General features: G+C 43.2%; 1 protein-coding gene across 2 annotated transcripts; it reads left to right on the forward strand.

The window, feature by feature from the left end:
* Nucleotides 1-11,595: 11,595 nt before the first annotated feature.
* pgap4 (post-GPI attachment to proteins GalNAc transferase 4) lies at nt 11,596-16,356 on the forward strand. Of its 2 annotated transcripts, none has more exons than XM_029776597.1 (2): nt 11,596-11,672; nt 13,552-16,356. In XM_029776597.1, the coding sequence occupies exon 2, from the start codon at nt 14,005-14,007 to the stop codon at nt 15,187-15,189; it is 1,185 nt and encodes a 394-aa protein (XP_029632457.1). In that variant the 5' UTR covers nt 11,596-11,672; nt 13,552-14,004; the 3' UTR covers nt 15,190-16,356. The 2 variants fall into 2 exon arrangements, with proteins under 2 accessions (XP_029632457.1, XP_029632456.1); XM_029776596.1 differs by lacking the exon at nt 11,596-11,672 and adding an exon at nt 12,443-12,898.
* Nucleotides 16,357-21,444: the final 5,088 nt, after the last annotated feature.

Genomic DNA, 21,444 nt, shown 5'->3' on the forward strand with positions numbered 1-21,444 from the left:
CAACCCTAGATTTGTGTCGGGACTATATCTTGTGGAAGGATGAAATGGTATGAATAAATGAATCCAAATAAATTTTAATTTAAAATATGTCAATCATTATTAGAATATGTTGGTAACCCATTGTATAAAAGTGGTAATGACCTCAAAGTCGGTGTTTGGAGGATATATTGGCACGGTATGCAAGCTCTCGACTTCATTTTTCTTCACTTATCTTTTTTACATTTTTTTTTTTATTCTAAATACTCAACCTCAAAGCACTCTCCTGCAACCCGCCTCATCAATTAAAAAAAAAAAGAAAGTATTATTTACCTCATCTGAATTCCACGACAGAAGCTAGCCAGAGGTTAGCCATTTTCACTGGCTAACGTTGAAGTTCAGCTAGCTACGGTTAGCTGTCCTCAGCTATCCATTAGCTCGAAAAGCTATCGCCAGTTTTTGTACAGCGCGACTCAGACCAGAGCATATCGGACCTATTCTCTCTCCTTTCCTCGATTTCTACCGCAGGCTCTGGACATTTACACCTGGATCTTGCAGCTAACTAGCTGCTACCTGAGTGACTATTGGCAACGTCGGTCTCGGAATTAACACACACTATTACGGAGCTAGCTAGCTAGCCAGCTGAAGAGTTCCGTCAGCCACTCGTGGGCTATTCCTGAGCTAGCCAGCTGAAGTGTCTCCTGGGCTACAACTCACCTATCCTGACCCGTTTTACTGCCGATGCGGAGCCCCATTGGGTCTTCACGACTGGATCACCGACGTTATCTGCCCGAGGGAGTTGTCCAACTGGCCCCTCCGTCGCGACGTAACCTGATCGCCCATCTGCGGCCAGCTAATCGTTAGCTGTCTTTTCGGCTGCGATCTGAATAGGTCTGTCGGACACTTTTCTTGGGCCACTATAACTAACTATTTTGCCAACTTGGACAGGTCCCCCCTTCCACACGGAACCCCACTAACCCACAGACGGAAACGCACGAGGCGGCTAAAAACAGACCTCCCTCCCATCTTCCACCAGCTTGCTACCTATGGCCCGGCTAGCTGTCTGAATCTCACTGGACCCTCTGATCACTCGGCTAAGCATGCCTCTCCTTAATGTCAATATGCCTTGTCCATTGCTGTTCTGGTTAGTGTTTATTGGCTTATTTCACTGTAGAGCCTCTAGCCCTGCTCATTATACCTTATCCAACCTCTCAGTTCCTCCACCCACACATGCTATGACATCTTCTGGTTTCAATGATGTTTCTAGAGACAATATCTCTCTCATAATCACTAAATGCCTAGGTTTACCTCCTCTGTACTCACATCCCACCATACCTTTGTCTGTACATTATACCTTGAAGCTATTTTATCGCCCCCAGATACCTGCTCCTTTTTCTCTCTATTCTGGACGTCACAGACGACCAATTCTTATAGCTTTTAGCCGTACCCTCATACTTATTCTTCTCTGCTCCGCTGGGGATGTAGAGGTGAATCCAGGCCCTGCAGTGCCTGGCTCCACACCTACTCCCCAGGCGCTCTCTTTTGATGACTTCTGTAACCGTAATAGCCTTGGTTTCATGCATGTTAACATTAGAAGCCTCCTCCCTAAGTTTGTTTTATTCACTGCTTTAGCACACTCTGCCAACCCGGATGTCCTAGCTGTGTCTGAATCTTGGCTTAGGAAGTCCACCAAAAACTGTGAAATCTTCATCCCTAACTACAACGTTTTCAGACAAGATAGAACGACCAAAGGGGGCGGTGTTGCAATCTACTGCAGAGATAGCTTGCAGAGTTCTGTCCTGCTATCCAGGTCTGTACCCAAACAATTTGAACTTCTACTTTTAAAAATCCACCTCTCCAAAAACAAGTCTCTCACCGTTGCCGCCTGCTATAGACCCCCCTCGGCCCCTAGCTGTGCTCTGGACACCATATGTGAACTGATTGCCCCCCATCTATCTTCAGAGCTCGTGCTACTAGGCGACCTAAACTGGGACATGCTTAACACCCCAGCCATTCTACAATCCAAGCTTGATGCCCTCAATCTCACACAAATTATTAATGAACCCACCAGGTACAACCCCAAAGCCGCAAACACTGGCACCCTCATAGATATCATCCTAACCAATGTGCCCTCTAATTACACCTCTGCTGTTTTCAACCAAGATCTCAGCGATCACTGCCTCATTGCCTGCACCCGTAATGGGTCAGCGGTCAAACGACCTCCACTCATCACTGTCAAACGCTCCCTGAAACATTTCAACGAGCAAGCCTTTCTAATCGACCTGGCCCTGGTATCCTGGAAGGATATTGACCTCATCCCGTCAGTAGAGGATGCCTGGTTATTTTTTAAAAATGCCTTCCTCTCCATCTTAAATAAGCATGCCCCTTTCAAGAAATTTAGAACCAGGAACAGATATAGCCCTTGGTTCTCCCCAGACCTGACTGCCCTTAACCAACACAAAAATATCCTGTGGCGTTCTGCATTAGCATCGAACTGCCCCCGCGATATGCAACTTTTTAGGGAAGTTAGAAACCAATACACACAGGCAGTTAGAAACGCCAAGGCTAGCTTTTTCAAACAGAAATTTGCTTCGTGCAACTCCAACTCTAAAAAGTTCTGGGACATTGTAAAGTCCATGGAGAATAAGAACACCTCCTCCCAACTGCCCACTGCACTGAGGATAGGAAACTCTGTCACCACCGATAAGCCCACTATAATTGAGAATTTCAATAAGCATTTTTCTACGGCTGGCCATGCTTTCCACCTAACTACCCCTACTGCATTCAACAGCACTGCACCCCCCACAGCTACTCGCCCAAGCCTCCCCCATTTCTCCTTCTCCCAAATCCATTCAGCTGATGTTCTGAAAGAGCTGCAAAATCTGGACCCCTACAAATCAGCTGGGCTTGACAATCTGGACCCTTTCTTTCTAAAATTATCTGCCGAAATTATTGCAACCCCTATTACTAGCCTGTTCAACCTCTTTCGTGTCGTCTGAGATTCCCATAGATTGGAAAGCAGCTGCTGTCATCCCCCTCTTCAAAGGAGGTGACACTCTTGACCCAAATTGCTACAGACCTATATCCATCCTACCCTGCCTTTCTAAGGTCTTCGAAAGCCAAGTCAACAAACAGATTACCGACTATTTTGAATCCCACCGCACCCTCTCCGCTATGCAATCTGGTTTCAGAGCTGGTCATGGGTGCACCTCAGCCACGCTCAAGGTCCTAAACGACATCGTAACCGCCATCGATAAGAAACATTACTGTGCTGCCGTATTCATTGACCTGGCCAAAGCTTTTGACTCTGTTAATCACCACATCCTCATCGGCAGACTTAGTAGCCTTGGTTTCTCAAACGATTGCGTCGCCTGGTTCACCAACTACTTCTCTGACAGAGTTCAGTGTGTAAAATCGGAGGGCCTACTGTCTGGACCTCTGGCAGTCTCTATGGGGGTACCACAGGGTTCAATTCTTGGGCCAACTCTTTTCTCTGTATACATAAATGATGTCGCTCTTGCTGCTGGTGAATCTCTGATCCACCTCTACGCAGACGACACCATTCTGTATACTTCTGGCCCTTCTTTGGACACTGTGTTAACAACCCTCCAGGCGAGCTTCAATGCCATTCAACTCTCCTTCCGTGGTCTCCAACTGCTCCTAAACACAAGTAAAACTAAATGCATGCTCTTCAACCGATCGCTGCCTGCACCTGCCCGCCCATCCAGCATAACTTCTCTGGACGGTTCTAACTTAGAATTTGTGGACAACTACAAATACCTAGGTGTCTGGTTAGACTGTAAACTCTCCTTCCAGACTCACATCAATCATCTCCAATCCAAAGTGAAATCTAGAATTGGCTTCCTATTTCGCAACAAAGCATCCTTCACTCATGCTGCCAAACATACCCTCGTAAAACTGACCATCCTACCAATCCTCGACTTCGGCGATGTCATTTACAAAATAGCCTCCAATACCCTACTCAACAAGCTGGATGCAGTCTATCACAGTGCCATCCGTTTTGTCACCAAAGCCCCATATACAACCCACCACTGCGACCTATATGCTCTCGTTGGCTGGCCTTCACTTCAAAATCGTCGCCAAACACATTGGCTCCAGGTCATCTACAAGACCCTGCTAGGTAAAGTCCCCCCTTATCTCCGCTCACTGGTCACCATAGCAGCACCCACCTGTAGCACGCGCTCCAGCAGGTATATCTCTCTGGTCACCCCTAAAGCCAACTCCTCCTTTGGTCGTCTCTCCTTCCAGTTCTCAGCTGCCAATGACTGGAACGAACTACAAAAATCTCTAAAACTGGAAACACTTATCTCCCTCACTAGCTTTAAGCACCAGCTGTCAGAGCAGCTCACAGATCTCTGCACCTGTACATAGCCTATCTTTAATTGAGCCCAAACTACTACCTTTTCCCCTACTGTATTTATTTATTTTATTTATTTTGCTCCTTTGCACCATATTATTTATATTTTAACTTTCTTCAAACTACAAATCTACCATTCCAGTGTTTTTCTTGCCATACTTTATTTACTTTGCCACCATGGCATTTTTTTGCCTTTACCTCCATTATCTCACATCATTTGCTCACATTGTATATAGTCTTATTTTTTTCTACTGCATCATTGATTGTATGTTGTTTTACTCCATGTGTAACTCTGTGTTTTTGTATGTTGTCGAACTGCTTTGCTTTATCTTGGCCAGGTCGCAATTGTAAATGAGAACTTGTTCTCAACTTGCCTACCTGGTTAAATAAAGGTGAAATAAAAATAAATAAATAAATAAATAAAATTTTGGGTCTAACAGTCCCACCCCCCCTCAGAGAGAGAAACACAGCTGCATGTGAGGGGGCGGGGCGGACACGACCCCCCCATCCTGGGAAAAGTATGATTTGTCCCTCCCAATATATCACTGTAAACATAACTATGTAATTTAAGTAATATTAATGAAAGCAATTGTGCTGATTATAGACACTTAATAGCGCGTTTTTAAGTTTCAAAAGATTGCGACCCCCCCACCCTTTGCCTCACAATGGTTTCATCCACTGCCAGTTTCTTAGTTGGCAAGGTAACAGAGGGTTCGTATCTACTGTCTGAAAGGCACTCAATGCACGTAACTGATGTGAGGTTAATCCAGTCAATCGCGCCATTGTTCACACACACTAGCTGAATTTGCAGAGCTAGCGTGCAAATATTAACTATTAAGCTAGCTAGTACCTATTCCATTTATGTGGCGTTGTCAAAGATGGAATCTTTGCTATCGTCAACTTATTCCAAGATCAGCATGCATGTAAGTTAGTGCTTCAAAGTCCCTGTGATAAGGTTAGCGATAAACTGAACAGAACTACACTCTTCTACCATTGTCTTAAATATACTGCTCAAAAAATAAAGGGAACACTTAAACAACACATCCTAGATCTGAATGAAATTAATAATCTTATTAAATACTTTTTTCTTTACATAGTTGAATGTGCTGACAACAAAATCACACAAAAATAATCAATGGAAATCCAATTTATCAACCCATGGAGGTCTGGATTTGGAGTCACACTCAAAATTAAAGTGGAAAACCACACTACAGGCTGATCCAACTTTGATGTAATGTCCTTAAAACAAGTCAAAATGAGGCTCAGTAGTGTGTGTGGCCTCCACGTGCCTGTATGACCTCCCTACAACACCTGGGCATGCTCCTGATGAGGTGGCGGATGGTCTCCTGAGGGATCTCCTCCCAGACCTGGACTAAAGCATCCGCCAACTCCTGGACAGTCTGTGGTGCAATGTGGCGTTGTTGGATGGAGCGAGACATGATGTCCCAGATGTGCTCAATTGGATTCAGGTCTGGGGAACGGGCGGGCCAGTCCATAGCATCAATGCCTTCCTCTTGCAGGAACTGCTGACACACTCCAGCCACATGAGGTCTAGCATTGTCTTGTATTAGGAGGAACCCAGGGCCAACCGCACCAGCATATGGTCTCACAAGGGGTCTGAGGATCTCATCTCGGTACCTAATGGCAGTCAGGCTACCTCTGGCGAGCACATGGGAGGGCTGTGCGGCCCCCCAAAGAAATGCCACCCCACACAATGACTGACCCACCGCCAAACCGGTCATGCTGGAGGATGTTGCAGGCAGCAGAACGTTCTCCACGGCGTCTCCAGACTCTGTCACGTCTGTCACATGTGCTCAGTGTGAACCTGCTTTCATCTGTGAAGAGCACAGGGCGCTAGTGGCGAATTTGCCAATCTTGGTGTTCTCTGGAAAATGCTAAACGTCCTGCACGGTGTTGGGCTGTAAGCACAACCCCCAGCTGTGGACATCGGGCCCTCATACCACCCTCATGGAGTCTGTTTCTGACCGTTTGAGCAGACACATGCACATTTGTGGCGTGCTGGAGGTCATTTTGCAGGGCTCTGGCAGTGCTTCTCCTGCTCCTCCTTGCACAAAGGCGGAGGTAGCGGTCCTGCTGCTGGGTTGTTGCCCTCCTACGGCTTCCTCCACGTCTCCTGATGTACTGGCCTGTCTCCTGGTAGCGCCTCAATGCTCTGGACACTACGCTGACAGACACAGCAAACCTTCTTGCCACAGCTCGCATTGATGTGCCATCCTGGATGAGCTGCACTACCTGAGCCACTTGTGTGGGTTGTAGACTCAGTCTCATGCTACCACTAGAGTGAAAGCACCGCCAGCATTCAAAAGAGACCAAAACATCAGCCAGGAAGCATAGGAACTGAGAAGTGGTCTGTGGTCCCCACCTGCAGAACCACTCCTTTATTGGGGGTGTCTTGCTAATTGTCTATAATTTCCACCTGTTGTCTATTCCATTTGCACAACAGCATGTGAAATGTATTGTCAGTCAGTGTTGCTTCCTAAGTGGACAGTTTGATTTCACAGAAGTGTGATTGACTTGGAGTTACATTGTGTTGTTTAAGTGTTCCCTTTATTTTTTTGAGCAGTGTATATTTAATGGTCTTGTTGCAAAAGCTAATTTGTCGCAAGGGAACTTTTATTTATTTTAATTCACCTTTATTTAACCCGGGTAGCAAAGATTATAGCAAACACCACTGAAACGGAATTGGTGCTCGCTAGCTTTGCAAATTCAGCTATTATTGGAAGCCAGCCAATATGAAACAAATGATTAAAATTACAAAAGGTTGCAGCATATGTTGTGTAAATGGTGAACTCATACAGCTGTCAACTCTTGTCACTGCAATCCGTTTCACATTTGCTACCTACCTTTTAGATCGAAGCCCATATAGAATGATAGAAGATAAGATGATAGAAGCCCATCTCCTACTGTAAATAACCTACACACTGTGTGTGTAGCCAGCCAGGTAGAAAAATGGCAGAAAAAAGACAGACATCAGAGTATTTTTCAGTACACCAAAACGCAAAGTAAGAACCCTAGTAGCCTAATATCTCAAAGACTAGTTGATAAAATGTTCATAAGAAAGAAGTGAAATGCTAATGGGAATGTTTCACAATGATGTCATTAGGCAGAGCAGGCAACAGATGGCACACAGACAGCAGAGTTGGGGACAGATAGGCAGGGACAGACTGGCAGAGACAGGGAGTCTCAGGTAAGTTTGTTGAGTCTTTGTTTGGCAACATTATGAAAGATTTTTTTTACTTGTAAAATAGGAATATAATTGGAAAATACCATGGATACCCCCACTCTCAACTTAAACCGGTGACTGAACTAAGATTTGTTAAAGGCAATGGTATTGCTGTTGTGATTAGTTGTGTAGTTTTGGGTACCGGTAGTTAGGAGTACGGCAAACACCTTATTTCTTTGGTTCCTCAATATACATTTACCATATTACAATGTAGGCTATGTGTTACAGCACTACTTTTGGTGTCCCCCTCAGGAATTGCTCTTGAGAAAATTTCATGTAATTGTCCCCTCCAAAGTTGATATCAGATTTTCACCCCTGGTGAGCTCTCACATTTTTCAACATGTTTTTTTACAAAAAGATAGATTTGGAGTTAGATAAACTTGGATTTTTCGGCAGGAACACATGCAGGATGCTACCCTCCACAGCATGGCCTTTCGCTCGAGATCAAAACTCCAAACCTTCAACCCAATTTGACCAAAATTAATTACAGCTACCAAGGCTTAATTTTTACAAGCTATACGGAGGTGCTCTAGCAAATAAACATCAGAGACCTGAGGACACCATCCAACCTGGAACTGAGCTGCCAGGCTTGCAAGGACAGACCACATACAACTTCAATTAGCACTGAGGTGTGAAGTAAATGGTGTCGAGGCCTTTGGGCCCATAAAGTGGTAGGAGTCTTTGAAGCCCCCTCCTGCTGTTCAAAGACTATTCACTGGCCTTTTCTACAAGAAATCTGCCTCCAGAAATAAAAGCTTTTCCCAAGTGGGTGTGACACTTACTCCCATTGCTGCTTGGATTCCACCTGGCGATCTGTTCACCGTCTGCCCTGGCCTGTCTCCCCCTGTCTGGTACAGGTACCCCCACCACACTCCCCCCTTTCTCCTGAGCTTCAGCTTGCCTCCAGCGCACATGCACTGTTGGGGCGAGTGACTCTGACCTTACAATGGCTAGCCCCAAGTCATTCTATATTTAATTTTTTTACTGTGCATTTTGCTATTTGCCTCATGACTCCTGCATGCTTTGTTGACTATGAACTTTCTTTACCCAACCGTGGGACAGACGATGTTTGTTCCCACACTCGGGACTCTGACTCAATTGGTTACACGGACCTTTGGCCTCCCATCCTATTCTAACCACCTCTCGCCAGCTTTGTATTCATGTTACCTGATGAAATTGCTGTACAATATGATCTTGTTGCCATCTGATGCACATTCAGATGTCATAAATCAGCACTGCAGAGCTCTCCCTGTCCTATGCCGTGCCTTGATTGTATTACTGTTGATGATACCTGGAAATGTGCATGTACACTCTTGCCCATCTACTGTAACTGGCCCCAATTCTGACCTGTGCTCTGATATTTGCTTCACTGATTTCTGTTCTCGTAAAAGCCTGGGTTTTCTGCACGTTAACACTAGAAGCCTATTACCTAAAATTGATCAATTGAAAGTGTGGGTTCACAGCTCCAATCCATATGTGTTGGTCATTACTGAGATGTGGTTAAGGAAGAGTGTTTTATGTTTATGTTTCAGAACCTTTCTGGTTATAACCTTTTTCAGCAAGACAGATCTTCCAAAGGTGGGGGAGTGGCAATCTTTACCAAGGATCACCTTCAGTGGTCGGTTGTCTCCACCAAGTCTGTCCCCAAACAATTTGATTTGCTGGTTTTAAGCATTAAACTTTTAAATATCTCTTTGTTGACTGTTGCTGGGTGTTATCGTCCTCCATCAGCACCGGCCTGAACTCTACCTGCTCTAATCTCTCTCCTGGCCACTTGCACTAAGTCTGAATTTGTCCTGCTAGGTGACCTAAACTGGTACATGCTTAAACCACCTGACCGAGTCCTAAAGCAATGGGACTCCCTAAATATTTCTCAGATTATTACCAATCCCACAAGGTATGACTCAAAACACCCAGAAAAGGCTACTCTCCTCGATGTTATCCTCACAAATAATCCTGACAGGTATCAGTCTGGTGTTTTCTGTAATGACCTTAGTGATCACTGTTTTCAAGCTCTTCTCAATTTACATCAACAACATAGCTTAGGCAGTAGGAAGCTCTTTCATCCATATATATGCAGATGATACAGTCTTATACTCAGCTGGCCCCTCCCCAGATGTTGTGTTAAATGCTCTACAACAAAGCTTTCTTAGTGTCCAACAAGCTTTCTCTACTCTTAACCTTGTTCTGAACACTTCCAAAACAAAGGTCATGTGGTTTGGTAAGAAGAATGCCCCTCTCTCCACAGGTGTGATTACTCCCTCTGAGGGTTTAGAGCTTGAGGTAGTCACCTCGTACAAGTACTTGGGAGTATGGCTAGACAGTACACTGTCCTTCTCTCAGCACATATCAAAGCATGCAAGCTAAAGTTAAATCTAGACTTGGTTTCCTCTATCGTAATCACTCCTCTTTCACCCCAGCTGCCAAACTAACCCTGATTCAGATGACCATCCTACCCATGCTAGATTACGGAGACGTAATTTATAAATCGTCAGGTACGGGTGCTCTCGAGCGGCTAGATGTTCATTACCATTCGGCCATCAGATTTGCCACCAATGCTCCTTATTGGAAACATCACTGCACTCTATTGTCCTCTGTAAACTGGTAATCTCTGTATACCTGTCTCAAGACCCACTGGTTGATGCTTATTTATAAAACCCTTAGGCTTCACTCCCCCATATCTGAGATACCTACTGCAGCCCTCATCCTCCACATACAACACCCGTTCTGCCAGTCACATTCTGTTAAAGGTCCCCAAAGCACACACATCCATGGGTCGCACCACTTTTCAGTTCACTGCAGCTAGCGACTGGAACGAGCTGCAACAAACACTCAAACTGGACAGTTTAATCTCAATCTCTTCATTCAAAGACTCAATCATGGACACTCTTACTGACAGTTGTGGAGGCTTTGTGTGATGTATTGTTGCCTCTACCTTCTTGCCCTTTGTGCTGTTGTCTGTGCCCAAAACTGTTTGTACCATGTTTTGTGCTGCTAGCATGTTGTGTTGCTACCATTCTGTGTTGTCATGTGTTGCTGCCTTGTTATGTTGTTACCTTAGGTCTCTCTTTATGTAGTGTTGTCTCTCTTGTCATGATGTGTGTTTTGTCCTATATTTATATTTTATGATTTTTTAAAATGTTTAATCCCAGCCCGTCCCCGCAGGAGGCCTTTTGGTAGGCCGTCATTGTAAATAAGAATTTGTTCTTAACTGACTTGCCTAGTTAAAAAGGTTAAATAAAAAAATACAAAATTAATAACAACACCTGTACCAATATATCCTCCAAACACCGGCTTCTCAGGCATTATTACTTAAGTATTCACCAATCCAAAGAAAGGATAGGCGGGAGCTAGATAGCCCACTGTGCCACTTTGTGCACAACGACTCCCATTGTTAGGGCGACGTGTATGGGGTCAATTTCACACCATATGTATTGAATTCAAAATAAAATAAATTGTGAACATGAAAAATAAAGTTGAGAATGTATATTATATATTATATTTTCGAGGACGGGTAAAATAATGGATGTTGAAATCAAAAACCAAACAATTGAAAGCTAAATGTATAGAATTGTAAACAAAAATAAGTCATCAAAACCCAAAAACTTGTAAACAAATAATTTTAAAGTGAGAGCAAATCTCTATGACAAATTATTTTAAAAAAATATTTGAAAAAGAATGCAAAACTTTCCCAGCAACCAATCTTATTGAATACATTTTGCCTACGCTCTTGCCTGCGTGTACTTACCTTTTGGTTACGCTACTAGTATTTTTGCTTCTATGTCTGTTTCTTTGCTTTCACTGCCAGCCTTTTCGATTGCGAGTTTTGTCATTATTTTTCCGTGAAGGGCGGGATTTAGAGGGAGGTGTAGACAATGAGTCTCCATTGGTTCGCTAGTTTTGGAGTGACGGTTCGTCTTAGCCCAATCAATGAACATGATAGACAGGCTTTTTTCTATTGCCTACTTAAGTAGACGGTCTGACGTCACCACTACGCGCTAAATCTTCCCCCCTGTTCATGTTCTGAACATGGCGAACCAGTTACCAATACCTGCGCCAAACGTTGTGCAACAGGTAATTCATATGTTTACCTAAGTAGTTAGAAGGGTCAGCGCCAGTGATACAGCAAATCGTTGATTGGGTTGAAACAAACCGTCACTCCAAAACCAAACCACAGGAGATGGAAATATGTGGTTTTAGGTAATAGCTTTATGGGATAGCTAGCAACTTGTGAACAATTACCCATTACTTAAAGTGACTATTTTTAATAGTATTGTTGAATAATACACAATACAATTATATTGTATGGCCTTCCATTTAAGTGTATTGTGATTACGTTTTTTTTAATTATAATTATTAGGTGGAGCTTGCTAGCTACAATAGTATCTTCAACCTAGCCTTGCTTTAGCTAGCTGCTGATCTACAGCGCAAACTATCTTGACTTAATATAAAGGTAGAGAAACAAGTTGAGGGAAAAGTAATTAAACATGTGTTATAACCTCAAGCTATATATTTATCCTGTTTCTTGAACGAAAAGGTCATATTTTGCAATATCCCTAAATAAATTCAATCTCTGACGAGACAGGCTCTCCTCCATTTTGCGATTTTTTACAAAGACCACAGCAAAGATGTTTTACTAACCCAAGCTAGACCACAGCCTGTCCTTTCCAATGGAAACAAATTCATCCTAGTGGGCAGAGCCAAGTACAAGCTAGCGAAATCATATTGGCGCGTTCTAGCAGGTATTTGCATATTCGGTAGGGAACGCCTACTCTGTAGAGTGCGCATGTGCAATAACCCAATTCGCCCTTGCACTCCTTCTAAACAAAGCCATTTTTGAAAACTTTGGCAAAGGCTAAAATCTACAAAACGTAGTCCACTCTGTTCGTAACATGTTCTAGTTTTGGAAAACATTGAGATCAAATGTTTCATCGATGAGAATATTTCACCTCGCTCAGTCTTCTCCCACTGCCACGACTGGGCTTCCTCTCATCACCATATTTTGTAGTGAGTGGGTACGCCAAACCGGATGCTTCAAATTTATACAGCTGGTGAAATATGTCTCATCGTTCTGTCTCATTGTTCAACCTGTGACTAGTCAGTCTTGTCCGTTCGGTAGCCGGGCAAGACTCCGTGAAAACGACGTAAAGAAATACGTTACGATGTAAACGGGGCATCAGGTGTTGTTGGAAGATCACCATTTCAAATAATGCAGAACTTAAGTGCGCATTTTGAAACATAACCCTTGATTCTAGCTACGGCAGCCATGTAGCAACTATGTTACCACATTGGAAGTTATGGTGAGAGTGTTTATTTGTTGCTTCCACCATATATCTAACGCAGTATAGACTAAGGAAAATAGATGTTTAATATTTTGCTGCTATTTTTTCCTGGACAGCACAGTAGTCTATTTAGTAAAGGAAATAGGATTATGTTGATCGTTCTATTCTCTGCATGTTGACCCGATTATGCACAACGGTGTGCTGTAGCAATAGCCAGGTAAAGTGGGGCACTAACTCGCTTGTTACCGATATAATCTTAAAATGTACAATCAAACGAATTTGTATCGCGCTGTAATTGTACTGGTTCACACACAGCGATAAGATGCCTAAAAACAATGGATTATATACTAATTAGCTATACACTGTAAAGTCAGACGTGACATACGGTCCCGTGTGGCTCAGTTGGTAGAGCATGGTGTTTGTAACGCCAGGGTTCTGGGTTAGATTCCCACGGGGGACCAGTACGGGAAAAAATGTATGAAATGTATGCATTCACTACTGTAAGTCGCTCTGTATAAGAGCGTCTGCTAAATGACTAAAATGTAAATGTTAATGTTGCCATACAGTAGTTGAAGCTTTGGGTACAGTCTACACCTGGCTATTCATGTTATTTGGGTGTGCCTCCAACTTGAATAGCCTGAACAAAATTAATAACATTATTTTTTTTATAGTTTCTCCTGGAACATGGGATCTAATGGAACCGTGGAATGCTACAGGTAGCAGCAGTGTTTGTAGATGGTCGTACAGTTGGAGACTTTTAATTGGCTTTTCCTTGGCCAGAGATACTTGGACAATATCAAACGTGGATTTCTACTTTTGTACACATTTTGCTGGAAGGATGAAAACTATGAAAAGCAACCATATCAATGCTTTGCATACAGAGCTTTTTCTTTTGCTTTGACATCAATTTTTATTACACTAGTACGCCTGTAGCCACCACACCTCTTTCACACAGCCAACCTGGAAATTAACAGTTGTACAAAGGCGTTGCCCAACCCTAACATTGCAAACAGCTCAGAGCAAACATCCCCTTTTACATAAGATTTGTTAAATCATTGTTGAGACCTGAATTTTTTTTTTTCAACTTTTCTTTTTACTCAACACTACAATACTCATCTTTACCAATGCCTCGATGGAAAGCTCTGGCGAGCCAGCATTTACGGTGGTCCAGCCCTGTTGCCCAAGGACTAGTTTTATGTATCATAACGTTTGGCATCGTACTGCCCTTGTGCTGCCACAGGTTACTCTATTCCTACTACTACATTAAATCGATGTACTTGAATGACATGAGCGATCAGTTTCTAGCGGAGAGCTACGAGAGAGGGCAGGAGGCTTTGGAATTCTGGGCGGCATCACGGTCTACCACCGGGTCGGCTGGCTTTTCCAACATCGCTAAGGGATCCGAGCTATTGATCACTGTGGTAACGGCCAGGCGAACGGAGGGCAAGGAATTTCACTACCTGCTTCAAGTGATGCAGCGGCTGGTGTCCCTCCTGAGAGGATGCGGCGAGGGGCGGCGTTGCGCTGAAGTGCTGGTGTGCGATGTGGAAAGCGGTCCCCTGGACAACGAGGATGCGGCGCTACTGGAGAGCCAGTTCCTGGTGGTGCGGAGGTCCCTGGAGGAGCAGGGGAAGAACCAGGCTCACGTCAACACCTTTGAGAGGGAGAAGAGGGACTATGTCTACTGTCTACGCAAAGGATGGGAGCTGGCAAGGCCCAAAAACTTGATAGTCCTCGAGGACGACGCACTACCCAGGGCGGACTTCTTTGCCGTGATCCGAGATTTGCTCTCGCGGCGCTTCGCCCTCCACACTCTCTACGTCAAGCTCTACCACCCGGAGAGGCTGCAGCGCTACTGGAACCCCGAACCCTACCGCATCCTGGAATGGGTGGGACTTGGACTAGTCGGGGCTACCGCACTCCTCCTAATCCTTAGTCACGGTGCACCTTTCTCCCTCTCCACCACCCACCTCCTCTTCCTCACCTTGTACATCATGGTTGCTGTAGAGCTGGCCGGTCGGCATTACCTACTCGAGGCACGGCGCTTCTCGCCGCAGCTCTACGCCGTGTCCCCGGCGACCGAGTGCTGCACACCTGCCATGCTGTTTCCGGGTAACTCATCACTCAGGGCGGCGGAGTACCTGGACGGATCATTCTGCGTCAAGGGCAATGCTAAGGACATGGTTCTGTATCAGATGGCTCGGACTATAACCGGAGAGAGAGCGCACAGCATAGAGCCCAACCTGGTCTCCCACATCGGGGCTTTCTCCTCAGTCAGGGCCAACCCATCCAGGCCTAGACTTCTTTGAGGAACAACTGAAAAGAGATTTGAGGCTACGTCCCAGATTGCACTGTATTCCCTATGGAGTGTTAGGTAACCCTGTATGGTAATATTCAGTCATATTTATCAAAGGATTGGAGTAAATTCCATTTCAATTCAGTTAACTTCCTGAGGTGAAATGGAATTGTCTCCAACCCTGATTAAATGGCACCCTATTCCCTTCATGCACTACTTTTGACCAGAGCTCTATTGGCCCCAATAGTGCACTCCATAGGGATACATAGCACTATGCTAGCATCTCTGACATATACCCAAATCCAACCAATGGTGCCTGTAATGAGAGTCCTTGATGGATATTGAAGGTCTCTCTCCTGCCTACTGTAAGATTTTACCCATGTAAATGGATCTATTTAACCCATCTAGGCAAGATCTATTTCTCTTATGCAATATTTGGGTACACTCCACACACATTGGGTACACTTTGGAATACAGTATGTTCTATGTTGGCATAACCATGTACTGCATATCCCCTGAAGGTTCAAAAGAGATGTATCATGTAAAATACCAAAACATGTTGCTGTAGTTGTTGAACTAAGGCTAATAGGTTGTTAAAATCTAATTTAACCATTGGACAATGGCATTATTGCTGGACTGTGACACTTTGAATGTCTGACACTTTGAATGTCTGAAAGAAAAACAATTAAATAAATGAAGATGTACTGTTTAACCCTTAGTGTTTATTTAGTGATTTGATGCTGTATGCTTACATCATACATGCTGTACACTGAGTGTACAAAATGTTAGGAACAGGTACTCTTTCCATAACATAGACTGATCAGGTTAATCCAGGTGAACGCTGCTGGGTCTTTCACGCTCCAGTTTCCCATGTGTGTCAGGAATGATCCACCACCCAAAGGACATCCAGCCAACTTGACTCCTGTGGGATGCATTGGAGTCAACATGGCCAGCATCCCTGTAGAACGCTTTCGACACCTTGTAGAGTCCATTCCCTGACGAATTGAGGCTGTTATGAGGGCAAAAGGGGGTGCAACTTAATATTATGGTGTTCCTACTGTTTTGTACACTCATGTTGACCTTAGACACTGTATAACTAGCATCCATGTGTTTTATCACTTGTTTTTTGAATACTGCACTGGGTACACTTAACACTTCTAATAAAATAATACATATCATGTAAAGAATGTTTGCCAATACTTAATCAATACATTGACTTTGGATGGAATGTTTAACTAATAGACCTGTTTATAAAACAAAACAAGTTCTCCCACTTTTTGATGTGCCACAATACCTATATATACAGTGCACTGTGTATACATAGTAGTCACATAGCCTCGACTCCGGAAGACTAATGCCCATTTCGTAAGAATGACAATACAGCGTTGATGGGTATGTTATTGTGAGACTAAATAAACAGGGACAGTGTATGTACACATAGTTAGTTAGTTACTTATACTGAACAAAAATATAAACTCAACAATTTGTATGATTTTTACTGAGTTACAGTTCATATAAGGAAACCAGTCAATTGAAATAAATGCATTAGGCCCTAATCAATGGATTTCACATGACTGGGAATACAGATATGCATCTGTTGGTCACAGATAACAACAAATAAAGGTATGGGCGTGGATCAGAAAACCAGTCCGTATCTGGTGTGACCACAATTTGTCTCATGCAGCGCGACATCTCATTCTCATAGAGTTGATCAGGCTGTTAATTGTGGCCTATGGAATTTTATTATACTCCTCTTCAATGGCTGTGTGAAGTTGCTGGATCTTGGCGGGAACTGGAACACGCTGTCGATCCAGAGCATCCCAAACATGTTCAATGGGTGACACGTCTGGTGAGTATGCAGGCCATGGAATAACTGTGACATTTTCAGCTTCCAGGAATTGTGTACAGATCCTTGCGACATGGGCCCATGCATTATCATGCTGAAACATGAGGTGATGGCAGCGGATGAATGGCAATGGGCCTAAGGATCTCATCACAGTATCTCTGCATTCAAATTGCCATTGATAAAATGCAATTGTGTTTGTTGTCCGTAGCTTATGCCTGCCCATACCATAACCCCACAGCCACCATGGGGCATTCTGTTCGCAACGTTGACAGCAAACCGCTCTCCCACACGACGCCATACCCATGGTCTGCGGTTGTGAGGACAGTCTGACGTACTGCCAAATTCTCTAAAACGACGTTGGAGGCGGCTTATGATAGAGAAATGAACATTCAATACCCCGGCAACAGCTCTGGTGGACATTCCTGCAGTCAGCATGTCAATTGCACGCTCCCTCAAAACTTGAGACATCTGTGGCATTGTGTTAGGTGACATTTTAGAGTGGCCTTTTTATTGTTCCCAGCCCAAGGTGCACTTGTGTAATGATCATGCTGTTTAATCAACTTTTTGATATGCCACACTTGTCAGGTGGATGGAATATCTTGGCAGAGGAGAAATGCTCACTAACAGTGATGTAAACCAATTTGTGCGCAACATTTGAGAGAAACAAGCTTTCTGGGATCTTTTATTTCAACTCATAAAACATGGGACCAACACTTTTTACATGTTGTTTATATTTTTGTTCAGTGTAGTTACAAGACAATTATACGTATTTACGGTTTGTGTGATTACACATTACAAGATTCAAAAGGCACTCGCACATCTGAGCAATCTTGTTGCAGGTGCATGGCAACAGTTGAAACAGGATGAAGGAAAAAGGAAACCGCACACTGCTCTTGATAGTATCACTGATATTTAATAAGCTTACGTATCGGCCTAACGGCCTTCGTCAAAAGCTCTGACGAAGGCCGTTAGGCCGATACGTAAGCTTATCAGTGATACTATCAAGAGCAGTGTGCGGTTTCCGTTTTTCCTTCATCCTGTGATTACACAATGACATTTTTCTGTGCTTCAGATTTAAGTAATTGAAATTGTGCCTAAACGGCTCACCTTACACAAGTTTTAGATCATAAAACTATGACAATAGTTGAAAGTACTGTGTAATACTGTATTTGCACTGTACCCTTCTATGTAACATGGCTGTAAATGCAAATATGTAGAGACACTGTGGAATCCATCCTGTTTTCTCCTATCACAGCCATTAAAGTTACCATTGGCTTAATGGTGAAATCCCAGAGCGGTTTCCTTCCTCTCCGGCAACTGAGTTAGGAAGGACACCTACAGTTGAATTCGAAAGTTTACATACACTTAGGTTGGAGTCATTAAAACTCGTTTTTCAACTACTCCACAAATGTCTTCTTAACAAACTATAGTTTTGGCAAGTCGGTTAGGACATCTACTTTGTGCATGACACAAGTAATTATTCCAACAATTGTTTACAGATTATTTCACTCATAATTCAAATGCCTGAAGGTACCACGTTCATCTGTACAAACAATAGTACGCAAGTATAAACACCATGGGACCACACAGCCACCATACTGCTCAGGAAGGAGACGTGTTCTGTCTCCTAGAGATGAACGTACTTTGGTGCAAAAAGTGCAAATCAATCCCAGAACAACAGCAAAGGACCTTGTGAAAATGCTGGAGGAAACAGGTTCAAAATTATCTATATCCACAGTAAAACGAGTCCTATATCGCTCAGCAAGGAAGAAGCCACTGCTCCAAAACCGCCATAAAAAAGCCAGACTACGGTTTGCAACTGCACATGGGGGCAAAGATCGTACTTTTTGAAGAAATGTCCTCTGGTCTGATGAAACAAAAATAGAACTGTTTGGCCAAAATGACCATCGTTATATTTTTGAGGAAAAAGGGGGAGGCTTGCAAGCCAAAGAACACCATCCCAACCGTGAAGCTCGGGGGTGGCAGCATCATGTTGTGGGGGTGCTTTGCTGCAGGAGGGACTGGTGCACTTCACAAAATAGATGGCTTCATTAGAAAGGGAAATTATGTGGATATATTGAAGCAACATCTCAAAACATCAGTCAGGAAGTTAAAGCTTGTTCGCAAATGGGTCTTCCAAATGGACAATGACCCCAAGCATACTTCCAAAGTTGTGGCAAAATGGCGTAAGGACATCAAAGTCAAGGTATTGGAGTGGCCATCACAAACCCTGACCTCAATCCTATAGAAGATTTGTGGGCAGAACTGAAAAAAGTGTGTGCGAGCAAGGAGGCATACATACCTGACTCAGTTTCAACTGCTCTGTCAGGAGGAATGGGCCAAAAGCTTGTGGAAGGCTACCCGAAACGTTTGACCCAAGTTAAACAATTTAACGGCAACACTACCAAATACTAATTGACTGTATGTAAACTTCTGACCCATTGGAAATGTGATGAAAGAAATAAGAGCTGAAATAAATCATTATCTCTACTATTATTCTGACATTTCACATTCTTAAAATAAGGTGGTGATCCTAACTGACCTAAAACAGGGAATTTTTACTAGGATTACATGTCAGGAATTGTGAAAAACTGAGTTTAAATGTGTTTGGCTAAGGTGTATGTAAACCCTCGACTTCAACTGTATTTCTTTGTAGTTACTAGGTGTATTGATACATCATCCAAAGTGTAATTAATAACTTCACCACGCTCAAAGGGATATTCAATGTCTGCTTTTAATTATTTTTTACCTCTCTGCCAATAGGTACCCTTTTTTGCAATGCATTGGGGAAACCTCCCTGTTTTTTGTGGTTGAATCTGTGTTTGAAATGTGCTGCTCAACTGAGGGACCTTACAATTATTTGTATGTGTGGGGTACAGAGAGGTAGTCATTACAAAATAATGTTAAACTCTATTATTGCACACAGTGAGTCCATGCAACTTATTATGTGACTTGTTGGGCAACAATTTGCTTCTGAACTTATAGTGCCTTCAGAAAGTATTCATACCCCTTGACTTAATTCCACATTTTGTTGTGTTACAGCCTGAATTCAAAATGTATTAAATATATTTTCTCACCCATCAACACACAATACTCCATAATGACAAGTGAAAACATATTTTTATAAATTTTTGCAAATTTATTGAAAATTAAGTACAAAAATATCTAATTTACACACCCCTGAGTCAATACTTTGTAGATGTAGAAGCACCTTGGATATGTCTATCAGTTTTGCACATCGGGATTTGGGGATTTTCTTCCATTTTCCTGGCAGATTTTTTCAAGCTCTCAAAAGTTAGATGGGGAGCGGCGGTGAACCACTATCTTCAAGTCTTTCTCCAGATTTTCAATGGGATTCAAGAATGGGCTTTTGCTGAGCCACTCAAGAACATTCTTGTTCTGAAGCCATTCCAGTGTTGCTTTGGCTGTATGTATGGGGTCATTGTCCTGTTGAAATGTAAATCTTTGCCCCAGTCTAAGGTTGTTTGCACTCTGAAGCAGGTTCTCATCAAGGATTTGCCTGTATTTGGCTACATTCATTGTTCCCTATATCCTTAGTCTCCCAGTCCCTGCTGCTGAAAAGCATCCCCACAACATGATGCTGCCACCACCATGCTTCACGGTAAGGGTGGTGTTAGACGGGTGATGAGCTGTGCCTGGTTTTCTCCAAACATACAGTAGCACTTTACATTCAGGCCAAACAGTAAAATGTTTGTCTCATCAGACCACAGAATCTTTTCATGCCTTTTTGCAAACTCCAAGCATGCTGTCATGTGCATCTGGTGAAAACATATCTCCCATAAAGCCCAGACTGGTAAAGTGCTGTAGAGACTGTTGTCCTTCTGGCAGGCATCTCAGCCAAGGAAATCTGTAGTTCTCTCAGAGTGGTTATTGGGTTCTTGGTCACCTCCGTGACCAAGGTCCTTCTTGCCCGGTTGCTCAGTTTGATTGAACGGCAAACTCTAGGCAGAGCCTGGTTAGTTCTATATATTTTTTCATTTCCTAATGATGGAGAACACTGTGCTTTTGGAAACTTTCAACACTCTATAAATGGTTTTATACCCTTCCCCAGATATACACCTTATTAAAATTCTATCACGGCAACAGTTCCTTGGAGAATCATGGTATAGTTTCTGCTCTGACATGCACTGTCAACTGTGGGGTCTTATATAGACAGGTGGGTTTCTTTCTAAATCATGTCCAAACAATTGAATTGGCCACAGGTGGACTCCAATCAAGTTGCAGTGACATCTCAAGAATTATCAGAGGAAATTGGATACATCTGAGCTCAATTTGGAGTGTCATAGCACAGGGGTGTGAATACTTATTATATAAATGAGATTTTTGTATTTAAATTTTAAATACATTTGTAAAAATGTCTAAACATGTTTTAACTTTGTCATTATGGGGTATTGTGTGTAA

The sequence above is a fragment of the Salmo trutta genome, chromosome 14 (assembly GCF_901001165.1).
Source record: "Salmo trutta chromosome 14, fSalTru1.1, whole genome shotgun sequence".
Lineage (NCBI taxonomy): Eukaryota > Metazoa > Chordata > Actinopteri > Salmoniformes > Salmonidae > Salmo > Salmo trutta.

Excerpts from the sequence above, each read along its gene's own strand:
- pgap4 (XM_029776597.1), top strand. The coding sequence starts at position 14,005 with ATGCCTCGATGGAAAGCTCTGGCGAGCCAGCATTTACGGTGGTCCAGC.